This window comes from Ctenopharyngodon idella, chromosome 9, assembly GCF_019924925.1.
Source record: "Ctenopharyngodon idella isolate HZGC_01 chromosome 9, HZGC01, whole genome shotgun sequence".
Taxonomy (NCBI): domain Eukaryota; kingdom Metazoa; phylum Chordata; class Actinopteri; order Cypriniformes; family Xenocyprididae; genus Ctenopharyngodon; species Ctenopharyngodon idella.
In genome coordinates, this window is record NC_067228.1 from 6,592,008 (window position 1) to 6,618,220 (window position 26,213).

Consider the following 26,213-nt stretch of genomic DNA (forward strand, 5'->3'; position numbering starts at 1 on the left):
TTTCATTTGCAATTTCTGACCTTGCCTCAGAATATTAATAAAGCTTCACGCATTTATGACTCTAAAACTATGTCAAAATGTAAGTCTCCTCTCATTAAAGCTAATTCTGGCCAAAAACTGCCACTTCAACAGGAAGATAAGTGACATACAAAGTGACCAAACACAGTTCGCTTTGTTTTTACATGCTGCTCATGGGCAGATTCATCTGAGAAAAAAAAAAAAAAGGAATTTAGTTGAGATACTACTGCATTTAGTATTGAAATTATTTATATTACAAAAATGTACTGTGATACATTTGTTCCGGGATGCATTTATTAAAAATAGAAATGTGTTGTAGTCTTTGCTGTCACTTTTGTCCAATTTATTGCATTCTTGCTGAATAAAATATTCATTTAAAAAAAATATATATATATAATTAAAAATCCCACAATGGATACTCACATGTGAGCCGCTTAAAGAGTGCTGCCATATGGTCCGGCTTGTCGAAACTGGTCCTCATCTGGGTAAGAACCTCCACATTGTCCACCACAAGTTTCTGAAATGGCAACAAAAGACAGTATGATGAATAAGCAGGAAAAAATTATGTGAATAAGTCTGAAGTCTGTACATCCTTCAAAGGCATTGCAATCTAAGCATTTATGACACAATGTTGATTAGCAGAAAATATTTTTAATGTGATAATCGGCATAAATGCTGTCGATTGAACTCAATTTTGAACCCAGAACATTACTTTTAACACCAAAGCAGAACAATTTTGAACAGTAGCCGATTAAAGATATGAAATCGCCTGAGACGGGAACTGTAAAGAAATGCAAGAGCATGAGTTTGCATGTCATCAAATCATTTGCGTAATTTGAGCTCTAAGAGAAAACATATTCCACGTTTAAGTCCTTTGGTGAGCATGCCGCAGAATAGAAATGCAAAATAAACTATTTCACTACACAGCTGATTGTGGGTCAGATAGGAAATTTGTCGTCCCCCCCCAAAATTACTTTCAGCTGAGGGAGAGAGGTTTGCATGTTAGAACATCACTGACATGTGCCAAGCCTGTGTTCACACACTTTGGTTGGCTCTTGTTGCTCAAGAAACTTTTATAAACGCAGAAGTCTGTTTCAATTACATCACACATTTGCAAACCTGCTGCCATTGTTGAATAAAAAACAAAGGGCTTTACATGCAGATGCTCTGCCTAAGAGAGAAAAAACAGTTCATTCCTAAATCATTATGTCAGGGAGTGCAAACAATACACCATTCATACTTCATGAGGAAGGCTTTGCCTTCAATGTAATCAAAGTAGCATTTGGTTCAGGATTGATCATAGTTGCTGTTAATCCATCATTGCTGACAGTTCTCAGCTGTCATTGTCTAAATGTTATCCAATAACTCGGAGCGAGGGGAAGTGCTACCTAAACTGTGTTCCCAGTAAGCAGGCTTACATGGAATCGGTAGCTGCAGAAATCCACAGAAAGCTCTTCAGATTTCTGTAATATTGGAACGTCCATCATTCACAAAGTTCAACACATCATGTGTCCACTACTTTCAGCCCTGTTCTAAGGTCATGTGATGCTTCCATCTTTACTCATGTGCGAGACTATATTTTTGTACAATGAATAAAAGTCATTATTTTTGAAGCTTCATTTTTCCATCTGATGATTTTGACACTGTGAATCATCAAATACTTCTGTCCACCCTCTCATCACTGGGCATCACAGGTACTCCACTTCACTGGTTTAAATACTATCTCACAGGTAGTTCTTTCAGAGTTGCCTGGAGAACGGAGGTATCCAAAGTGCATCAACTGATCACAGGGGTTCCTCAGGGTAGAGTTCTTGGACCCCTCCTCTTCTCCATATACACTAAATATAATAAATATAAATAAAAATAACCTATCCTTTCATTTCATTTAATCCCTCCCTATTCTAGCTTATGCTTAGGGCTGGGTATTGACACAATTTTCACAATTCGATTCGATTACTATTCACATGCTTTCGATTCGATTCGATATAGATTATTTTGGATGTAGCATTTCAGTGACAGTAGCCTACATGGCAAATTTTCTTGAGGAAAAAAAATCTCTCAACTAATGCTGTAAACTACACATGGGAGTCAGTTGGTACTACTATAATAATATTGAAGGTTAAATTAACTTATATATTTATATACAAACACTTAAATTACACTCAATGATGTTTTTATTATAAATAAAGTTTAGAATTATATTTCTACTCCAATTCGTTTTTTTGTTTGTTTTTTTTTTAAATATAAACATTTAAATCGTGGCTGTCATAACTGGTTTATTCAAACATGCATTAAATATTGAAGAACATTATAATGAATATGTAACGGTGCATCTATATTTATCAGAATGCGCCTTCTAGAGTTCACTTTTCTAGCTGACTAATGAGTTTATGGTCACTGAATGTTTTCTGAGGTAAATGTGACGTTACGTGACTTTGTTTACAAGCTGTTTTATTGACGTCTTTCCGAGGTTGAAACACTGATTGAGCTATTACACAAGACATGATACAGATTTCGGTAAGTTGTACTGTATATTTTAACATACCTTCAGATGTTTATTCATGTGTATTTCGCACTGTAACTGGTATTAAAGCGCAGAGGATAAGTTCACATGGGCTCTGTGCTGCCACTTCTCTTTAACTGAGGCGCTAAAGCGATCTGTCACGTCACATTAAACAGCGCCAAAACGGTATTTATTTTTTGAATCTCATAATAAGATCTACGTTATTTGAAATCTGAGACTTTGCTTCATATCAAAAGTAACAAAGCACAAAGATTATTGTGATTTATTGGATGGGAGGCGCGCTACATGTTACCCTGAGCAATGTCTGAAACTTGTATTGTGAGCACTTCTTGTGTCTATTTGCCTCTTCATGATGAATCGCTTGTTGTATTGTTGTAAGTCGCTTTGGGTAAAAGCGTCTGCCAAATGAATAAATGTAAATGTAAATACAAAATAAATAAAAGAATGACCTGGCAGTAAGTCAAAGTGACTTTAAATAAATAAATAAAAATAAATAAAATTCAAAATTTTAAAAACTATAAATAAAGGAGTAAAAAAAATAAATAAATAATTAAAAAATTCCACAGATTCGGTCTAGACCTGCCGGTACCCTTACCTATACAAATGAATAAAACTCAAAATGAAATACATCAAGTAAATAAGTAAATATGTAAATAAATAAATAAATAAAAATTCCACAAATTCACTCTGGACCTGTCGGTGAGTCAAAGTGACTGTGGGAATCACTGTTCACCCGTTGTTGAAAAGAGGCTCTAACTGCTCTCAGGCAGTCGTCAACAGAAAACTGTGCTTCCGAGGAAGGCAAACAAATTTGGAACTGTGACAAGCCTAATGATGTGACCTTTCACCTCAGAGACCCCTATCGCTCACCTTGAGTTCGGCCACCTGGGAAGAGATGTGCCACATGAGGCTCTCGCTGAGGAACTTCATCCCGTATGGACCCAGCAGCTCAGACAGCGAGCGCATTTCTGAGAGACAAAGTCAAGAACTTCAGACGTGCTATGGCAGTTTGAGTGTGGAAATAATCACATCCAGCTGAAGACAACTATGTGAAATGTTTCTAAACAAGGAAATCTTTTATTCAATGTGTCTTTATGGCATGCTTTTTTCCCCTCACCAGATATGTCGGAATACTCCTCTGCATTGAAGGTGAGCTCATTCTCTGTGGGCAAGTTGACGAAGGCCTTCATGGCAGGAAAGTAAGCGATGTGACCATTGCTAACCTGCCGCAGTAAAGTCTCCAGATACCTGCGAACAGATTTACACCAAACCAATGTTTTATTTTAAGGCAGTGGTCTCAAACTCAGCTCCTGGAGGGCCACTGCCTTGCAGAGTTTAGCTCCAACTCTAATTAAATACACCTGATCCAGCTAATCGAGGTCTTCAGGATCACTAGAAACTTCCAGGCAGGTGAGTTGGAGCTAAGAGGCCCCGATTTAATCTTTCTTCTTCATTCTTCGTTTAAGGGTAAAAAGATTTGAAATACCTTTGCAGTGGTATACTGTTAGTCAAGTCACATTATGTTTATTTATCTATCACTTTATGCAATGTACTGCTTTAAAACAACCAGCTTCACAGGTCAGTGTCACTTTCAATTGGAATTACAACTTCAATTTCTACTATAAAGCAGCTCTCCAGTTCATGTTTTTTCTTGTGTCTGACTTCAATGGACTGAACAAGGCAGAGCTCCAGAGCGCACCTACTTATTACTTAATTCCCATGGACCAACGGTAATTCAAAGTTATTCACCAGCTGGAGCGGACTTTTCCAGAAAGTTCGATTTGGCAAGCTGTTTTGAACTCCCGAAACAAACTTTTTTTTGGCCTGATTTTGTTCGAAATGACATCACACCAGTTAGTTCTTCGCAGGGTTGTTAAAAGTACAGACTTTAGTACCAAGTCGATACTGAAATTTTAAAAATGTGACGATATTAGCATTTCCCCCTAGCATTTTGAGTGCTGTTGAGAGTATTCTTAAACACCTCTGATTGGCCATTGTGTTCACATGCTCAACAGATAAGTCATCTTATAGACACCTTTGACGCTCTTCACCTAGCACTTGCACAGATACACACAGCAGCGTTTGAAAGCAGGAGTCAGCAGATATATTAGGGATCCGCAGATAGACGCCTGCTTTCAAACGCTCCTGTGAGTATCTGTGTAAGCGCTCGGTGAAGAACATCAAAGATGTCTATTACAACATGTTTTTGAAGCATTGATCATTGTAGCCAATCACAGACATGTCTGTTGAGCACGTGAACACAATGGCCAATCAGAGATGTTTAAGAATCCGCTCAACAGCACTTAAAATGCTAGGGGGAAATGCTGGTGTCATCACATTTTTAAAATTTCAGCTAATTTCAATTTTAAATTGGTACCTAGGTTGGTACTTTTGACAACCCTAGTTCTTCGATTTCACTGTCATTATTGGGGCCTTTAGAGCATCATGTATCCAAATTAAGTCAAAGATTTGAGTTAGGAGTGCCATTTGTTGCAGCCTATGTAGAGTTCTCTAAATCTGTCACTTAAGAGGTTCTATTTCAGTTAGAATGCTGTCTAAGCAGCAGCCTATGTAGGGAGTATACTTGGTTTTGGAACAGAGCCCTTCATTCTATTGTAAAAGCAAAAGTTAAGCTCTGAAATAACTCTGTGGCCATTCTAATATTGACAGAGTCTCACCAGTTGGTGTAGAGGCTGGTGATGGTTGGTTCTCCATGGCTGTCCAGGTGTTGGGTCTGCTGCAGCAGCACGTTGTTAAACACTCTGGTGATGTCAATCTGCACATAATTCTCAATGGACTGCAGCACTGTCATGTAGGCCCGCACGCTGGTGAGCAGCTCTGATGGTTTGGCGATCTCCTGTGTGGCCTGGTTGTACATGGTCATCCCAACTATGGACCTGAGCAACAGTTACAGACACAAAGCGAAAGACAAGAAAGACAAAAATCTGGTTTTATTGTGCATTATTAATCGGTGCATGTAAGGAACAAAGTGTTTGTTCTCTTAATATTTTATCAAAATGTATCTTCCTATTAGGGCTGGGACAATAAATCGATGCATTGTAAATCGAGAAATGATTCTGGATCGATTCTGAGATTTTCTGAACGCATCACGATTCTCTCTCGAATTGATTCTAAGCTTAGGTTTTAACAGCAGGTGGCACTGCGTGCTTTAGAAACAGCCGTACTCTGCCAATTCCTTACAACCACCACTTGAACCTTCTATAAAATAATAATTCATAAAGTTTGCAGTGGGATGTTTACATTAATCTTGTCATAAAAGCATTCTGAGGTACAAGTACATTCTCAGACTCAACCGAACGCACGAGCGCTCTTCTTCATGAGCATTTGAGCGTACGGTTAAAAACGAGCCTAGAGCGAATCAATTCAAGAGAGAATCGTGATGCATTCGGAAAAATCGCAGAATCGATCCACGAATAAAGATGAATCGATTTATTGTCCCAGTCCTACTTCCTATACATTGGAAACAACATTTATGCTGATGTAACCAAGACCAAGCAGGAAGAAAACAAAATAATAATAATAATAGTATTAATAATAATAATAATAATAATAATATAAATAAAAACAGTAATCAATACAATTGAATGAACAATCAAATAAAAAACCCCCAAGTGATAAAATCCTGCCTTACATAATTTCCTACTAAATATGCATTTTTACTCAGAAATAGTTCTTATTTAAAAGTCATTAAATTGAACATGAAATTATGTTCGCAACCCAATAAACTTAAGTTAAATTATATAAATAATAAACAATAAAACTATATTAGCAAAAAAAAAAAAAAAAAAAAGAAAAGAAAAAAAAATCTGTGACAGCTGAAAAGGAAAATCGTTTCAAAGTTGGACCAAGTTATTACATTTTGATAAAAGCTTACGAAGATTTTTTTTTTTTTTTCTTTGGAATAAAATGCACCAATTAATCATGCACAGTAAGACCTGGAAGATATGTTAAGAAAGTAATCAGGGTCAATTTGGATTTGGTTATTTGGTGCTGTTCAGAGAGCAATGGTGGCCACCATAAACAGATCCATAACAACAACATATTCTTTTTATGCTTTGACCTGAATCAAGGCTATTTACCCCATCAGATGGAAATGGGTAATAACAGCACATGGTTGGGTGGTGAGATCTGCTAACAGGGCCTCTCATTGCTGAGAAGCACGGCCACATGAGGGGTTCACAGCCCGGGAGAGAGGGGCCAGCCAATGCATCCGCGTCAGAGTTTTGAGTCCAACAGTGGAAAATACCTGTTATTCCTCTGCCCAATGTTTATTTAGTTGGAAAAGCTCTATTCTGGAACTGTGTCAAAAATCATGCTAACCCAAACTCTCACCGCTAGTCCAATAAATTACACAAATCGAACAATAAACCCAAGAGGCTCTTTAAGCCGTTGAGTTCTCAGCTTAATTAATAAGGGAGAGTTGGAAGACAATTTTCCCCTCACATAAAACGCAACAGTAACTCTCCCCTATGAGGCAAATCAATATGATTGATGCTAGAGTGGAACGAGTGCTGATAGACCTCATCAGGAAGGGTTGACTGTGGGTAATGTAATAGATAAAACGAGCAGTGATGTGTTTATGGAGGTAGCAGCCAAATTCAGTTCAGGCTATTGGGATCTTTAAACCCACAGGATTCAGAAAAAAGTTACTAAATACTAGTATTAATAAGAAATTAATACTTTTATTCTGCAGGGATGCAATCAACTGATCAAAAGTGTCAGTAAAGACATTTTTAATGTCACAAAAGATTTCTATTTCCAATAAATGCTGATCTTTTGAACTTTCTATTCATCAAGGATATTCATCAAGTAATTTAAAAAAATATTAAGCAGCACAACTGTTTAACATTGATATTTCTTGAGCACCAAATCAGTTTGTTACAATATTTATTTAATATATATATATATATATATATATATATATATAGTGTGACAATAAAAATGTGTCAACTTAATTGTGAACTATTTAATGAACTGGAATCCCCCCCCCAAAAAAAGGGCATTACCACATGGTGATTCAATAAAAAAATGTTTTTTTTCTTTTGAATTTTCAGCAACATTATGATATTCATTTACACATACCAAGATATTATGGTCATACCGCTAGCCCGAGTTCAGATTAGGAGTTTTGTGGTATCTGAATCATCAAGATGGAAGTCTGACTTACTTAGTGAAGCGGATCTCCAGGTGGGAGGTCAGGTACTCGCGTGGGGTGAAGGTGTGCTCCCAGACCATCATGTTAGGGACGTAGTTAATGGAGAAGCAGAGCTCTGAGAGGGCAGTGTGCAGTTTGTCCAGACTGTAAAAACCAGACGACAGCCTTAAAAACTAATTTCCTTCAGATTATACAGCCAATCAGGCAAAGCTTAACCAGCACAACAGTGCTGCTCACCATGGGGCCATACTGTTACTATTGCTCATGTGCGTCCATGTCAGGTTTTAGGATAAATCCATTTTATATTATATGGGGGATCTGTTTGAATGTCTGCCGTATGGGAGGATAATAGGTAAGGGCCTCCAGCTGGGTTTTGTTTAACACAGTGATTCTTTACTGGGGAGTTCTAATAGGGACGCAGACATGCCCTCATCGACAAAATCAATTATAGAAACTAGAACAAGGTAAAAGACAAAATGACCCAGACTATATTAGATATACAGTATGAGCAACAAGGATTAACAGAGTTCGTGCTGACTAGATATAGAAGAAGAGTAAGTTTCATCCTTACTTGGTGACCAGGAGTCTATTCTTCCTCATGCTCTCAACACCAGGTTTCTCTCTCTCCGGTTCACCCTTCTTCCCAGTCTGCTTTTTCGACTTCTTGTTCACGGCCTGACTGATGGTTTTGGCACAATGTTTTGGCAGTAGCTACACAGAAGAGCAACAGGAAAAAGCCCCTTTTTAAAGTCAACATGAAATCAAAATTGACCCTACTTACTTTCTCAATACAAGTTCCTGGTCAAATTGTGCACAATTCATCAGTGCAAGTTATTTCAAGTAATAAAAAATGTGTGTATAAACGTACATTTTTCTTAAAATACTAGAACCGAATGATTTATGTCAAACTAAAATACAGCACCACGGCAAAAGAAATTGTGAGCTTGAGTTGTGAGCATGCAGCCTTAAATGAATGTAATGAAAGATTAGGTGTAATAAAATTTAGGCAATGAATAGATATATTTCTGTTGCATTATCTTTGCAGCCTGGCCAGTACAGTCCATCTCATGCACAAATGACTCTTAAGAGTTGATTCTTTCTAATGAGTCACTCGAAAAGCCTCAACACAGTCTCAAACTCAAATTCAATTTGAATCAATGAATTGGTCACACATGTTCTTAACTGACTAACTGAACCGCTTGTCTTAAAATTAACTGAGAACTGTTTCTGTGATATGTACATATTTGTTTTATATATACATATCAAACAGTTTTGTAAATGTATACATAAAAATTCGATAACCTGCTCTGCCTTTGAGACAATTTTCCTTTTTAGTTGACACAAATCCAAATCCCTCTTACTACACCTCTCCTACAACCACCTGTAACATCCACTTTTCACCATCCAATAAATTCCTGATTAATAAAATAAAGTCCTACCCTAAATCTTTGCCAAATAAATATCTTGCTGCACTTGGAAATATGTCAGATTAGAGAAGTAAAATAGGTTTCATGTGGACCTTAAGACTATAATTCCTTAAGACAAATGTGCCTTCCGCAGCCCAGACATGAGCAAAGCGGGAAGTTACTTATGAGCTGCTGTCCTGTTTGCTTACAACATGACGGTTACATTCACCAGAGGGGGGTGAGTGTAAGTTTATTCATTAAAGCCGGCTGTATGTGTTCGAATCATTGCTGCCAACTGTGTCCAGCGAATCAATCACCGTTTAATTTCATTGCGATCATATTGCAACGGAATGGAACATTCCTGGTGAATTTGCAGAACTCTTTGTAAACCCAGTTAAGTTTGTTAAAATCCCAGATATGACATGGAAAATTCCAGAACTCCCAAAAGTCCCTCTGTGTTTTGGCAGCGCTGAAAGCGTGTGTGCGTCACTGACCTGGTCGCTCAGGGTGCACTGCTCTGTGCATATGTCTGTGATGAGGTTGCGGGCTTGCTTGGCCATCTCGTCCAGGAACATGTTGCAAAGGGACAGGCTGCGGTCTCCAATGTGGTGCCTCTGCAGGGAGGGACAGACAAGGAGACATTACTGGAGACTTCCCTTAGCACAACCCCAATGTTAAGCGAGACTTTTGATTTTCAGCATAAAGTACGATCCACTCTGTAGCATACATTTAGTATTGACAGTGCTAAATACAGGTGTAAATTGTCACTTTTGCACCACTAGCGGCACCAAATGGAATTGCAATTCTATTTTGTTCTGCTATAGGCACAGGAAATACATCCTTAACCTTTAGTATCAGCAGTAAATAATTTGGCTAAGCTGGCCACCTGTAAAAACCATCTGTGAACAGGGTCTTATACTGGCCAAGAACCACCCAATAACATCCGATGGATGTATAAAGGGACCAGCCACAGGTTTTGAGTGGCATTTAGTGACATTTAAATCAAATAAATGCAGTCCAAGAGACTTTAAATATTCAAAATATTCATTTTAATACATTAATTGAACCAGGGTGGAAAAAGACTTTATTCGTAAGGATGCCATTAACTGTTGAATTCAACTGAAAATGGTCTTGTCAGAGGCTGAAACCACTCCAACACAAGCTGCTCAGGTGGATTTGGCTCACAGTGAGGTGCTGTTTGTGGCCTGTCCATGTGTAAGTGAGGCTCTTTGTTATGGCCCAACTGGTCTTGTCGCCTCAACTCCCTCCCTAGAGCAAACAGTGCATACTCTCTAAATTACTAATGCAAAACAATCTTTGCCCCTGTGCGTTTTGACGAAATCCATACAAGATGGAAGAGGCCGGTCCTTCTTTGCGACAAACAAAAAGTGTCATTTAAAGCTTCGGTGGTTCAACTCCGATTTGACGAGCCCCAAATATTCTGCCTCGCTCCTCGTGGGCATCTGAGGGCAGAGTCTGAGACAGTGCAGGTTGGAAATAACACATCTATCCGACGTGATGCCGAGGCTAACCTCTGCTGAAGCGCCGTGATCTTTTGTTGTTTCTCTAAACCGCTGTAAAAAGTTTTCTGTGCGAGGATGGAAATATTCTTGGAAACTTTTAGTGCTTTTCCAACATAAATAAAGCTTGCAGCTGTCCAAAGCTGTGTGGAGTGGACATAGGAGGAAGACCATTTCAGAGACATGCTGAGAGAGGGAGTTTCATGTTTAAATAAGGGAAACCCAAGCCTTCTATGGCTCAATAAATCTCTTTTATTCCTCTAAGTGCTCTGAGACAGCTCAATGTTTAGGCCTCGCAATGACATGAGAACTCTCATTGTGCTGTTTGTTTGGGTGCCGTTTGTCCACCAATTAGAAGTGAAAATGTGGGTTTATTTACCAAATTAAATTGGATATTGGAGGGCACGATGTTTGGCAGGAACAAACTCTTGGTGAATGTGCCGGCCATATACTGGCGGGGGGCGGGGGGGGAACAGGAATCTGTTGTGCTCCTCGTGTGTGCGGAGGGGCTTCCATATGCCCCCGGGGAGCCTGGGTAGCTGCACTGGTGTATGGTTCAATTACAGATTTAATAAATCATGCTTTTCAGCATTTGGTTTTCTGTACACATCCTGATACATGGACCACAGCGCTCAATGCTGCGTGTTGGGACATTCCAGCTCTAGTTAACTCATGGAGCTTTCCGGATTCACAGTACGACTCCATCCTGAACCCTCGCATGGGTCGCGGCTAAGCCGTGGCGAGACCCGACAGAGAAAAGAAAGATCTTTTCCAAACTCCTCTTCTCAAAAGTAACACTGGCCATATTCTCTAAGGGACATTCACAGACACATAAAAAGCAGTTTTTTTCCAAAAACACAGAGTCTGTGTTGAAACTAAACTGGACATTTCAGGACAAGTCAAATAGAATATATAATCTGACCAAATTAAATAAATTAGGTGTCAACTGATTTATAACAGTCAATGAAAGCAAAGTACATGAGGCTAAAACTGCAAAATCACTATCACTGCAAAAATGTTGGCAGAATCACATATCATGACATTTTTATAAGTTGAAATACTTTAGTAAAAATATATGTAGGTAAATATTGTTAAATATTGTATAAATTTTATATTGGTGCATATTAAAAAAATAATTATATAGAATTATTTATTTGTTTTAATTTAGTTAAAAACTGTGGAAAACATTTTGAACTTGATTTTTACTGTATTTTACTTGCATTAAAAGGCCATTTCAGAGAAAATAAATACATTTTATAGATAACAGTAACAATCATTTAATAATTTCACAAATACAAATTCACAATACTCCTCTCAGTGATACCTACAAAAATGTCATGAAACACTATTCTTAGAACAGGTTACTAAAATCAGGGTTCGTACAGATTTTTAAGAGTGAAATTTAAGCACTTTTCAAGCACTTTCAAGCAGTTGAAGCAGTGCTTTTCAAGGGGTACAGGTGAATAATCAAGGATTTAGTGAATGTGAGATGTACATTATATGCAAAATAGCTGAAAAGTAAACTACAGTAAGCTAAACTGCTATATAAATGGGAAACTATAGCAAATACAAGTTTGTTTCCATTTGCTCCAACCGAAATAAAAAAAATCCATTTTGCATTTCCAGTGACTTTCCATTTCCAAAAGAAGAAAAAAAGAAAACAGATTAAAAAAAGAATACATATATCAATAATCAATTGTAAAACATTTTACACAAAGAACAAAACGAATATGAAACACATTCTGCATCTAAACGAGTCAAGCGCAAATTCAGAGCCGTACAGTAGAGGGCGAAACATGAATCGGGATATCAAAACAAAAAAAAAGTAGAAGAAAGTTAAAGGATTAGTTCACTTTCAAATGAAAATTACCCCAAGCTTTACTCACCCTCAAGTCATCCTAGGTGTATATGACTTTCTTCTTTCTGATGAACATAATCGTAGAAATATTAATAGGGAAGGCGTAGGACGTACAGTGTAAGCTTTTTGAAGATTACGGAAGGCGGTCTGGCGGAAACTAGATATTTTACTTCCTAACTTGTTAAATATGGATTTTTTTTTTTACACAAACGTATCGCTTCACTTCAGAAGGCCTTAATTAACCCTCCGGTGCTGCGTGGAATATGTTTATGACGGATGGATGTGGATGGAGACACTTTCTTCAGCTCATACTCGTTTGGTAACGCTTACTGCCATTATAAAGATCGGATGTGTCAGGATATTTATTAATATTTCTATGATTGTGTTCATCAGAAAGAAGAAAGTCATCTAGGATGGCTTGAGGGTGAGTAAAGCTTGGGGTAATTTTCATTTGAAAGTGAACTAATCCTTTAACTCTATAGATGTGACTCTTCACTTGCCTCATGATTCGATTACGTTTCAGAGGGCAACAATTTGATTATAAAACGATTCTCAATGCATTACACGGCATCATTTCCTCTAATCCTTTATATTAATAATAATTACTACATTAATAATCACAATATAGTTCTTTTTGTCATTTTATCTTTGTTATTAAAAATGAGAAAAAGGATGCACAAACAGTAGAACAAATACAAGAAACAAATGAAATGAACAATGCTTTACTTTTTTTTCATTTCACATCTGACAGAAGCATTAAAGTAAGAAATAAAACAGAAATTGAATAATCAAATCTAAAAACCTTTTTCTCATTCATGCATGCTTGTTCTTTTCATAAAAACTGAAGCAAGTGCTTTGCTTCCGAAAGACATACGCAACTTTTTCTATTAATATGCAGTAATAATACTTTATTTACTATAAAACAGTAGTCTATTGTAGAACTCATTTCAAGTATTAATAAAAACTCAGGTTACCTTGGCAGGCTGGTGAGAACTGATTAGCGCAAACTTCGATGCCTTATTTTTTAATTATACAGCGTTTCAGCTTTTGTGTTTTCGCTCCTTAACATACAACAGGGGTCAGCAACCTGCTTGTCATGAAGTCCCCCCCAAAAAAAGATAGCAAGCAGGATCTGAGCTTCATTTTACTTTTTCATTACCCAATTTCAAGATCAAAGACCACAATTGGAGAGAGAGCGGCATCAGAACTAGTAAGATAATTTAGTGTCACTACTTTTAATGAAGATAACTGTGTGTTGAGCTTCAGTATGTGATGCTGAACTTTCAGTTTCATTTACGATTGATTAGCTATCCGATCAGAGAAAACGAATGAAGTGACCAGGTATGCATGAACGGAGTTACATGAATCACAGTCATTTTGATGTGTGTGAAATGTTAAATAGGACTCAATATACTTGGTTGCATATCTCTGAAATTTATAGCATTGACTACAGTATGTGCAGCTGGACAAGCTGTAAGCTGTCAGTCAGTAACTTGTGTGTGCGTGATGTGCAGTGGTTGCGCTAATGGTTTATCAGAGCTGCGCGCTTTCAATGACTTGTGCAGTTTAATTCTCACACTTTAATAGTTTATAACTCCTAACTTAATAAAACAAGCCATGTTACTATGAGGAATGATTACCTCAAAAAGTAGATCTATATGCAGGTACGAGGTACTTTATCTGAATGAAATACATACACCTCTCTCGCTTTTGCTCACGTTCCAGCGATTACCTCTCCGCATGTCAACACTGGCATAGGTTGCCGACCCCTGACGTAGAGATTTCATACTTCTCTTTCAGCCAGCTGTCATTTATACAGTCTCATGAACAACTCGGACCTGCATTGAACTTGAAGACAAGTCGTGCTTAATGCGGATGCAATTTTCGGGCGCCAATCTATCTCATGCACTTCCAATCTTTAAAGGTTATTTTTGCTTTCCTTTTTTTAATCGAGACATTCTAAGAAATAATATATCAAGCTTTTTTAAGGATGATATTCAAAATTCAAGCACATTTCAAACCTTGAAAACATAACGGTTAAAATCAAACATTTTCCAAACTTTCAAAACTCTGTACGAACCCTGTGAAGTGAATCTGACATTTGTGCTCCTCTTGGGGCCTGTTGGACTGATTCCAGGTCAGTGCGACTCACCTCTTCAGGGCAGAGCTCATGGGTGCAGCTCATAAAGTGGGTGCAGAGCAGAGGGAAGGAGATGGAGTATCGAGACTGGGACGGCAGTTCGAGACACTGCTGGAACATCTTTTCAAAGGCTCGGCTGTAAAAGCTATCAAAGAGAGAGAAAATGAGTTGCCAGTTCACTTCACCGTCTGGTACAGTCATATCTAATCATTAGAAACGCCCCTGTCTGCTTTCCACCCAGCATGAAAGAGAAATATCTAAAAACAAGAGGCACAACAGACAGTTGCTATGGGGTTCTGAGATCAGATATGCCTTCTGCCAATTGTGGAGCTGGCGTTAAGCAGCGTTTCCTGTGCCACTGCTGAATCAATAGCGTCATGGCAAAAAAGAATCATATTTTGCCCAAGTTGCGAGCTTTCCGTGAATTAAAATGTAGTTTGGAAAAAAGGCCAGGTACCGTTAAGTTAATCAATTTTGCATCGTCTTTGCGGGCTACAATAGACAATTAAAGGGATAGTTCAACCAAAAATGAAAATTATCCCATGATTTACTCATCCTCAAGCCATCCTAAGTGTATGTGACGAACACAATCAGAGATATATTTAAAAATATCCTTAGACCTCCAAGGTTTACAATGATTGTGAAGGGGGGGCCAAAAACAATGCATCCATTCATAAAAAAAAAAAAAAAAAAAAAGTAATCCATACGACTCCAGGGGGTTAATAAAGGCTTTCTGAAGCGAAGCGTGCGTTTTTGTAAGAAAAAAATATCCATATTTAAAACTTTATCAATTCAAATAACTAGCTTCCGGTGGTGACCGTACGCAAAATGCGCAACAAGTTGATTTGCAGCGGAAGAGTATCCTTTGACCAGATGCACAACGTAATGATGAACGTGGGGGAGCAGAGAATAGAGCAAAACAAATCACCGGTCATGGATTATAAGTCTACAACGATAATTTTTAAAGAGAAATTTCTAAGCATTTTGATATAAGAGAAGAGGAGCTTAAATTTGTTGCACAGTCCTATTTGCTTGAACCGCGAGAGACGTCTAAGCTTACAATACTCCTACATCCTGCATCATACATCGCATTACTCATTTGGCCAAGTCGACCATACTGCGTACTTTCGTCCATCAGAAGCTAGTTATTTGAATTTATGAAGTTTTAAATATGGATATTTTTCTTTCAAAAACACATTGCTTCGCTTCAGAAGGCCTTTATTAACCCCATGGAGTCATTTGGATTACTTTTTTTTTTTTTTTTATGGATGTATTATTTTTGACTTCAAAACGCAGCCCCCATTCACAACCATTATAAACCTTGGAGGACTAAGGATATTTTTAAATATATCTCTGATTGTGTTCGTCTGAAAGAAGATAGTCATATACACCTAGGATGGCTTGAGGGTGAGTAAATCAATGGATAATTTTCATTTTTGGGTGAACTATCCCTTTAAATGAATAAAATACACAAATAAATTAAAATATATTGGACAAAAAAATTCAAACTCAAGTCTGAATCAAAATAACAGATGATTCCTTTCAATGAACCTAGAGCAGCTGCAGAATTAACTGACTCGCATAAAGAATTGCAAGTCAACATTTTTTTTTTTTTTTTTTTACTTCTAAAGCCACTTTTTGTCTATTCAGTGTTCTACTCTACCACATTAATGTAATATCTTTGAATGACCTTTTCTTTGATGTGAGGTCATACCAGAAAATGGAAAGGTCAGAAGTCTCCACAAGCATCTCCACCAGAGAGTCCACCATCTTGGTGTGGAAGATGATGGTGTTCATCATCTTTCCCAACTCCCTGTGATCTGCCAGTCCTAGTGAGGCCTTGGACACACTGGTGTAAGCCTAAACACAGAGAAAGACATCATCATTAGCATTAATCTGGAATCACAGTTCATTAATTATTCTGACAACTTTTCGCAATCTTTTCTCAAAGGCTAAGCTTGGTGGGCTTGATTTCCATGAGCAAATCTTCAAGCAAATGAAGAGCAACGAATCAGATTGGAAACTGGACCAGGGCAGAGTCTGAAGAAAAGTGTGGTTTGATGTTTTACCATATCATTAACTTCTGAGAAGGCTTTCTGGGAAATATTTTTGTAAACTTGATACTGTTGAACCAGACAATGTCCAACCAACACAATTTCCTCTCTAGCATACATGATCAAATGAAGACTGTATGCAAAACAGATTCTCTTTGGTGTTTAAGTCAAAAACCCTCTTTTTCCCCCAGCGAAACAGCTGTGCCAGCCAGTGCGTTCAGCTCTTGGACAACTCGAACATAAGAAGTGTGAGAAAACTCAACCAAAACACGGACTGCACACACCCTGCGCTGGCTTTCATCATCTAAAGATCGGCCAATTCAAAGAGCGCGGCATGCCAGGATGATGCCACATGACATTCAGCAGGTGCTAAACTCACAAAGCTTGTGGTTCTGGAGTCCGGGGAACGACAATAAACATATCGTACAGCACTGAAGTCCACTGTGGACCAGAAAAAGTATTGAAAACAGGGCTTATTTTTAGATGAACATTTGCAGACTGCTGCTGGTAGTTTAATCGGCCATAGCGATAAAAAGGACCGCACCTTTGGAAACGAAGAGGCCAAATGCAGACGAGCAGACATGAACCGAGTGAACCGTTATTTGTTATATACTGGCAAATGCTAGCTCAACAACAGGTCCATTAAACAAGAAGAAAGCATGCTAAATTTAAGGAGAGAACAGGGCATCCCTGCTTAGACAGCAGAGTCAGGGCAGCTCTTCAGAGTAACTCGCTGCTGTCAAACTTGGAGTAGAGACTGATTCTAGTGCCTACAGAGAGACTTTTTCTACACATTTTATTTCAAATCTGCTTGGTATCATTCGCCAAAACAATCAGTTTTCATGACCTATCTCTTTTTACTTACTACTATACATTTACGATATACACTACCATTCAAAAGATTTTAAAAATCTTTTTTGGGGAAAAAAAAGTCTCATGCTTACCAAGGCTGCATTTATTTGATCAAAAATACAGTAAAAACAGTAATATTATTTATAAAACAACTGTTTTCTATTTTAATACATTTTAAAATGTCTTTTATTCCTGTGATCAGGGACTGAAACAAATATATTTTTTTTTATAAATGGCTTTACTGGCACAATGGATCAATTGTTTTGTCAAACAATGGAAGACAGTTGGAAAATCTCATTCTGCAATTTTTTTTTAATTACATTAATACAGTTAAATTACAGCAATCAGAATCTAGAAAGAACCACCAATAATAATAGATTATCGGGAATAAAATTAAATAATAATGTAAATTTTAAAATAAATTTTGAAAAAACTAAAAAAAAAAAATGTTGTATAATTTTTTCCTTTTGGTTTTGGGGTAAACGGACACCTGGACACGTTTTCGTGCGATTCACCTACATAGCTGAACATACACATCCACCCACCCACATCTGTCAACAGCCTCACACACACTCAGTTGCTCTATAGCTGACTGTTTAAATCCATGAATTTGCTTTGTCCTGGCAAACTGAGAGCAGTCTGAGCTCAAGGCTGCGCAGTGAATAAACGCTGCTGTTAGTGGGGTCGATTTGTTTTTGTGGCCATGTGAAAGAGAGGACTCTGGCTGCGAAAAGAGCGATGGAGAGTGGGAAAAGGTCCAAACACAGAAAACTGTTGTTCAGCTGTGAGAAATGTTCACATTCCACTGATAGCAGCTTCTCCTGCTGAAGAGGTGAACTGAAACCCTCCTGTGTGAAGAGGTTGAGTCCTGCTCTTAAAGGTATGTTCTGGGTTCAAATGCAAATAAGTAAACTTTTTGTGGGATTTGTGGCATTACCACAGGAAATAATCTGTCCAATAAAGCAAAAATTCTGGTAACTGTATAATGGAAGTACAGTAAACACGCTGACTCAATCATATGAGATGGCGTGAGACAAAATCATTTACTGACCATGTCTGTATAAAGTTATTCGCAATTTTTCAACATCATGACCATATAATATCGATAAAGCAGGTAACTTTAACATAACACATGCAAGGTTACCAGAAAGGAACTATTAAAATAATGCACATTCCACCAACAGGAACTACATCAGTAATGCACAACTAATTCATCCAAACTGAATATTTAAATGTAAAAGGTTCCCACAAGGTTGGAAAAATAAATATCCAATACTTTAGTCATTCCTAAGTATAGAGACTGCACTCACAGACAGCAATTTATAACCGATTAAATATTTCAGAGCTGAGTATAATAAGAAAAATATATATTCACTTCTATGAAAATGCCAAGATTTCTAACAAACCTCATACATTTTTTTTTATATAGCACTATTCCCAATATATTATGTTTCAAAGCAGCTTTACAGGAAATCATGTTAATGTTTATAATATCTTAATATCTGCATGCCTTAGTCGCATTTAACAGATTAGAGGGGGATGACAATATAGTTTACATTGTGATGATACAAATAATAAACCAACTGAGATATGCTATATAATATATATTGCACTACGTGGGTATACTGTATGTTAATTCAGTATACTGTATGCATATTAAAGGGTTAGCTCACCATAAAAAATTAATTATCCCATAATTTACTCACCCTCAAGCCATCCAAGGTGTACATGACTTTCTTCTTCCAGTCAAAACACAATCAAAGTTATATTAAAAAATATTCTGGCTCTTCCAAGCTTTATAATGGGAGTGAATAGTAACCGAGATTTTGAAGCCCAAAAGAGCACACACATCCATCATAAAAGTAATCCATATGGCTCCAGGGGGCTAATAAAAGCCTTCTGAAGCGAAGCAATGTGTTTTTTTAAGAAATATATCTGCATTTATAACTTTGTAGAATATAAACAAATAGGACTGGCCAACAAACTCAAGCTCCTCTGACATTACTCTTTAAAAATTCTAATTTTAGACTCCTAATTTGTGACGGGTGTTTTGTTTTGCTCTATCATAAAGCTTGAAAGAGCCAGAATATTTTTTTAATATAACTCTAATTGTGTTTGATTGAAAGAAGAAAGTCAAATACACCTAGGATGGCTTGGGGGTGAGTAAATTATGGGTTAATTTTCATTTTTTGGGTGAACTAACCCTAACTAATTTCCATTATTTTTCCAGACCTGCAAATTATAAATTTTGAAATTCCCTGATATTTCCAGGTTTTCCATGATGATCATGACTCTGAATGTGAGTGCTTTAACCATAAGTATATTACTGTACATACAAGGGAAATAGGGAAAAAAAGTTCTGTGGTAATCAAAATCATGCCTCAAATTCTGTTGACCCAGAACATTCTTTTATGGAAGAGGTCAAATGGCTTCTCTGCTGTGGGACTGGGCAGGCCAACACACAGGAAACGCATTTGAGAGCAGACTGGACAATCCCAAAGACTGCAGTCCAGATCCATGGGCTTTTGAGGTCCACGCACACAAAAACACATGAACAAGCCAGTCTCTCCATCTCTGCTTCCATCTCCACCCACCCACATGAACTGTTACTTGATGAAAAAAATGTGCTGTATTCCACAGGGACGAAGTCTGATTTATTTGAGCCTGGATGAAAGGCGCAGGCTCTTCTTGAATAATCAGAGCTTCAAAAGAACAACATGCATTGTGGTTCATTTCGAAGTAATTCAAAATTAAGTCATTTTTCATACAACATGTAAAAATGTTGCTTTCATTCGAAAAGACAAAGGATAAGCAAATTTCAAACATTTGTCAGCATGAAACTTTTAGTTGTGCTGCATCTCAAACTGTGAGAGCATTAGTTGCTTTATGTTAACCAGCATCTGCTAATTAGTAAGGGGGAAGCAAAGATAAGAGCTGTTAATTATGCCTGATTAGGATCAGAGGAAACAAACACCATGTATTGACCCAGCTCAGACGACTGAGATCATCTTACCTGCAGTCTAAACCAGTCTAGCCTCATCCCTCTGAAATCAAACACTTCACCATCTTCAACTGCAACACACACCCATACAAAGTTAGTTATTTTGGGACACAGTACAAACAACAAGAGACAATGTTATATCACAAAATAAAAGAAAAATAGTAAGTACATCAGCCCCAGTGTATATAAAATATAATTATATCATGAGAAGCTGTTATGCTGTCATTTTTTGGCTGGATTATGCAAAATTCAGTCACTGGCCATGATTATTTAATATATAAACCCTTTTATGATGAATTTTCAGCAAAAATAATGACAGTGTAATCCATGCTGCTACCCTGACTTAAAATTACATGATATAAATATATTATAGTTTATAAAACAAACCAATGAATCTGACAAATAAGACCAGTGACATCGATTTTGATTTCATATTGTCTTTTAAGCACATTACAAATGTTTAAATAAGAAGAAAGCTTCCCTACCTTGTTTAACACTGAGAGAGGTCATAGTGTTCACGAAAGATGACATGATAATGGATTCATCCTCTGGGCAGACTGACAGGTTCTACAAGAGAAGAAAACACGATGATTTTACCAATCGCGTGTGCATTTTTAAATTAAAACACCATGACGAGCAAGTCTCGCTGCTGATTGCAGTCTCAGAGCTGAATGACAATACTAGTTCTCCATCTAGTGGTGAAGTTCATATATTTCGCCTTATGTTCTTCTAGACGCCCTATGCGAGATCCTGTGAATGATTCATATTGTGACTAATGTTCATGTCTGAACCACCTAACCGCATGACTGATCCTCATTTCATGAGAGCACTACAAATAGCAACTGCTCTCTAAAGACTGTGTAACTGATCTGTGTCCTTTTAGTGCAGTAGGAAGGAAAACTGGATCCACAGTGCAGATAGTCTCACCTGCACAAGCTCATTGAGCACCACAGCGTCAAAGCCAGATAGGTACTGCACGTAGTATCTCTGCATCACCGGGCCATACTTCCGTACATGTGCCCTCAACTCCTCCATGTAAAAGATCAGCTCTGCAATGTGCCTGAGAAAACAAGAAGGAATGAATTAAAAAACAGCTTTGGTTCCAGACCCATTTTTCACAGTCATTTTCTCTATAAGGAAAAAAACTAGGATTGGTTCTAAGCCATGAACCAAATCAACCTGCACCAAGATGAATCACAAGAGTTGAAGCATTTGAATATGGAAAAAGATGTTAAGTTAATTAATCACTCATCCCATGATGCTGTTACAACCCCAAGATGGCCTAAGGGTTTCAGGGTGTAACATTACAAATGATTTAAAAAAGGAGGGAAAAAACAAACAAACATTAATGTAATGAATAATGTAATCAAATGAGAAATGATGTTATTGTTAAATAAAAGTAAAATTAAAACTACTAAAAATTATTTTCGGTAACTGAAAGGCTGAAATAAAATTTCTAAAAGGCTGAAATAACTTTAACTAAAAAAAAACAAAAAAACAAAAAAAAACATGCAAAAGTAAAAATGTTTCCTTAGCAACTAACTGAAATAATTTAAGTTGAAGTACTAAAATGACAAACTGAAACAAAAATAAATAAGAGAAATATTTAAAGATAAACAAAAACTAATAAAAAAATTACAAAAGCACAGAAAATTACAAAACCTTAACCTAAAATTAAAATGAAAACTGAAAATATAAAATAAAAGCAAATTTAAAATATTACTACAGTATATACGATAATAGCATTATTATTGTTAACTAAAACTATTAAAAATTGTTTTTGTTAACTAAAATAATCCGGAAATAAAATATAAATATTAGATTAAGTACTAAGTACCTTTTTTTATGTGCCTTTCCCCTGGTTTTACAAACAAGGCTTAAGCTAGTCCTAGACTAAAATGCAAATTTTAACTGAAAGAAACTTTCTCTGAGATATCTCAAAATATGTCAGTGCAATTGTTTTGTCTCAAGATTTTTTTCTAAGACAAGTTTATAAAAGTTACTTAAATGCCCTAATTGAACTAAGGTCTAATCCTGGCTTAGGCTAAGCCCTGTCTGTGAAACCGGGCCTTTAAGTACAAAAATTACTAAAACTGAAATTAAACTACAAAATAAAAATGACTAAAATATATGAAAGCAATATATGAAAGCTAAATAGAAATATTAAAAAAAAAAAACTAATAAAATGAAGAACAAAATAAAAAAATAAAAACACATTAAAATTATTAATACATCCAAAAACAGTAAATAAATTATATTGAAATAACATTTGCAATGCACTATGGGAGCAAACTGCACGGACTCACACACACAAAAAAAAAAAAGACAATCAGAATTTTTTGGTTTTAAAAATATGAAAGCGTAGCATAAGGCCTCATTAAAGCATACATTTAAAAAACAAATGAGTGTTGAGGTGTAAGAATTGGATTTACTTGTCAATGAAGTCATCTGTGCTTTTCTTCTGAATGTTGTCGGCATGTCTGAGCAGCCAAATGATCTCATCACGGGCGAAAGAGAGAGCCATGAACACAAACAGAGCCTTGGGACCCAGTAAACCTGGCTGATCCGCTAGAACTGTGGCGAGCTCTTTTAGGGCAGACCTCAAGAACTTGCGCCGTTCTCTGTGCATGGAGCCCCTGGACCAAATGATAAAAAAAAAAAATATATAGATACTGCAAATATAGAGGAGTGACAACTGTTGTAGTATCTTCATACCAAGAGGCCACTTACGCATGTGACAGAGCAGACTCCTTGCATTCGCGGATGTCATTGACACGTTTGTTGTAACTGTAGAAGATAGAGAAAACAAACAAAACACATCAACAACATAATATATACACAACACAGTAACAGGCTATATATGAAACACATGAACACATTATGATAATTTAAACATTATATTTATGTTACACACAATATGCAGATTAATTATAGAAAATGTGAGAATGTGTGTGCCAGTAGAAATGGCTGACCCGCGAATGTTTACAAAGAGATCCTCGGCAGCTTTGTGAATGTGGAAGACCTCGTCCCTGAATAGACAGAGACAGGAACTGCTCTGAAGAGCCAACTTCCACAAACTGAGAGCCGCAGGGTCACTGTTCAGAGCCGCATGACACAAGATGAACCCGACTAGGACACAGAACAGAGAGGCTGTTACAAACCACATACAATGCTGTTACATTTGTAAAACCAGGCCCATACAAGATCTGTGTTCACGGATTTTGACAATTAGAAAGAGTGTAGTTTACAGAAAGTATGAAAGATTTTGGTTAATTTGATCATGCTTTTCCACAGAGAATGTATTGTTCTCAGATTTAACACCTTTCACCAAATTTGAATACATTATGCAGATTCCTCAAAATAAGCACAGAAAGTATGTGAAAAAAGCAGACTCCATCTGGACCTGCTGAATATTAAACCATATTATGTAAATGGAATCCTACTATACAAAAAGACAAAAAAATAAATCAAATGTTCAAACAATTATTGCTTCTCTCAATCTGAGGCATTACAACCATGAAACGGCGTTCACAGAAATTTAACTTCAGTAATATGATGTATTTTCAGAAAAAATGTCATTTCAGAGAGGTTTTGATCTAAAGTTAAAAAAAAATATTTTTAGAATAAAGTGCAATAAAGAACCATACACAGTACGAATAGGTACATTTATTAAAAAAGAAAAAAAAATGTTGTCTTTAACACTTACAGACGATCCATTTCTCCATGGTGTCCAAGGATAGGTATTCACAGGGCATCTGAAACACACAGCTCATCAAATTATATTTGATCAAATGCACAATGTTCACATGCACCTGCCTATGAGGAATGTACAGTATGATAAAATCCTATATTACAGTATGAGACATTTTATATCAATACAGTAATTTTTGCTGGAATATTACATTAAATAACCCTAATATTTTAAATAACCATGTGTTAATGCCTATATATGGACAATCCAGTTAATTAATAATCTGTGAGCAATGTTTGTTTACACTTTGTTCTTACACCTAGTGAGATTGTGCCAGTGTTATTTTAGTATTATTTATCTATTATAAGAATATTTATTAAGATTTTGAATTAGCTTTCATTTTTATTTAATTTAAATATCTATCTTATATAGCTTTAATTTATTTTATTTTAAATCAGTCTCTTATACAGGTGCCATGACAGTCATTATGCTGCCTTAAAAGATAGCTGCGTATGACGACAGAGACCGAGTTCACAAAAATAATTAAAGACTATAGCGAAGCCTGACCGTGTCGGATTGAGCCGGGTTGAGCATGGTGCTAGGAGCACTAATCAAACTGAGGAGCTGAGCGTTCCTCCACTGATCTGCAGACAGATTCCGGCGTGGGTAGACCATCTGCAGGGAGACCAGTGCATCTGACAGCGACTGTCATAGAGAGAGAAAGAGAGGCGAAAAACAAATGAGCTCAGATTAAACCATGTTGTCTTTATAAGTTGGGAAACAGAGTAATAGGATTTTCTGATCTCATTGTAGCATGCAAATATTACTTTTCCATGAGGAACAAACTCCTCCATCATCTTTTTCAATGGGTTTTCATAGTCCACAATCATCTGTCCAAGCCTGGGGTATTCTCGATCACTGAACACAAAAACATCACACAAATCATGACCCCCCAGACACAGCTCTGTCATTGGTCACATCCACACTATAGCAGAATGAAATCTAACAGTGTGTGGCTCTAGGTAAGATATGCATTACCTTGAACCGTGTGTCATTTCGTGGGCATAGTTGTACAGGCCGATTATCGCTTTGCGCTCCTCAATTCGAGAAAGCAGCATCATCAGGGTAGTGTACGTCACCACCAAATCCAGGTAGTTCCTTGTGAGGTCAAAATTTACAGTCTGCATTTTGGAAAAAAAGAAAAGAAAAAAAAGACACTTTGCTATATATCTGCTGTGTCACTGAACAAAAATCAATAATTCAAAGACATATTCTATTGCCATTAATTCAACTCACAATGTCAAAGAAAACTTGACAGACATCAATAGTGTTCAGCAGTTCACAAACGTGGTCCTGGAGGGACAGAAAATCACAAACATATTAGTTTTTAAAAAGACCCTCAATGTGTCTTTTAGCATAACAAACAAACAAAAAACAAAAAAATTAAAATTGAAATTATAATCATGTATTATTTTATATTATAATCAGTATGCTCAATATTAAATATTATATAATCACAGAGTTTTTATTGTTAATTAAAATAAAATAATTTGCGTTAATTGAAATAAAGCTGAAATACAATAAAATATAAATATTAGATATTAGAATATTAGATTAATTTATAATCTAATTTATAATTTGAAAAAAACTAAAAAAAAAAACTTGGCAACTGTTCAGTTTAGTTAATCTTGAAGTACTAAAATTACTAAAATTACTAAAACTGAAATTAAATTATTACATAAAAATGACAAAAAAACAAATAGAAATTGAAAAACTGATAAAAATGACAACACTACATAATAAAATTATTAAAATTAAACAAATGAAAATGAAAACAGAAAAAGTAAAAAATAAAAGTTAACTCAAAATATTCATAGAAAAATATAACAGTAAATAAATAATACTAAAATACTACATACTAAAAAAAAAATTTACATAAGAATGATTTTATGAAAAATTCATGGTGTTTCATG

General features: G+C 36.5%; 1 protein-coding gene across 8 annotated transcripts in view; it reads right to left on the minus strand.

Moving 5' to 3' along the window:
• The window catches only part of nckap1 (NCK-associated protein 1), a 56,556-nt gene that overhangs the window by 9,264 nt on the left and 21,079 nt on the right, over positions 1-26,213 (minus strand). For 4 of the 8 annotated variants that reach the window (XM_051905248.1, XM_051905247.1, XM_051905250.1 and 1 more), the window contains 20 exons: positions 25,537-25,593; positions 25,279-25,421; positions 25,068-25,158; positions 24,808-24,945; positions 24,256-24,304; positions 23,522-23,678; positions 23,280-23,336; positions 22,982-23,185; positions 21,477-21,609; positions 21,035-21,116; positions 20,562-20,620; positions 16,357-16,502; positions 14,583-14,787; positions 9,619-9,738; positions 8,290-8,429; positions 7,731-7,862; positions 5,221-5,439; positions 3,660-3,790; positions 3,413-3,510; positions 442-535 (listed from right to left, as the gene is read on the minus strand). In XM_051905248.1, the coding sequence (XP_051761208.1) occupies positions 442-535; positions 3,413-3,510; positions 3,660-3,790; positions 5,221-5,439; positions 7,731-7,862; positions 8,290-8,429; positions 9,619-9,738; positions 14,583-14,787; positions 16,357-16,502; positions 20,562-20,620; positions 21,035-21,116; positions 21,477-21,609; positions 22,982-23,185; positions 23,280-23,336; positions 23,522-23,678; positions 24,256-24,304; positions 24,808-24,945; positions 25,068-25,158; positions 25,279-25,421; positions 25,537-25,593 (2,455 nt within the window). The remainder of the gene's footprint in view (positions 1-441; positions 536-3,412; positions 3,511-3,659; positions 3,791-5,220; positions 5,440-7,730; positions 7,863-8,289; positions 8,430-9,618; positions 9,739-14,582; positions 14,788-16,356; positions 16,503-20,561; positions 20,621-21,034; positions 21,117-21,476; positions 21,610-22,981; positions 23,186-23,279; positions 23,337-23,521; positions 23,679-24,255; positions 24,305-24,807; positions 24,946-25,067; positions 25,159-25,278; positions 25,422-25,536; positions 25,594-26,213) is intronic. The other 4 variants (XM_051905252.1, XM_051905251.1, XM_051905254.1 and 1 more) reach the window with 1 other exon arrangement.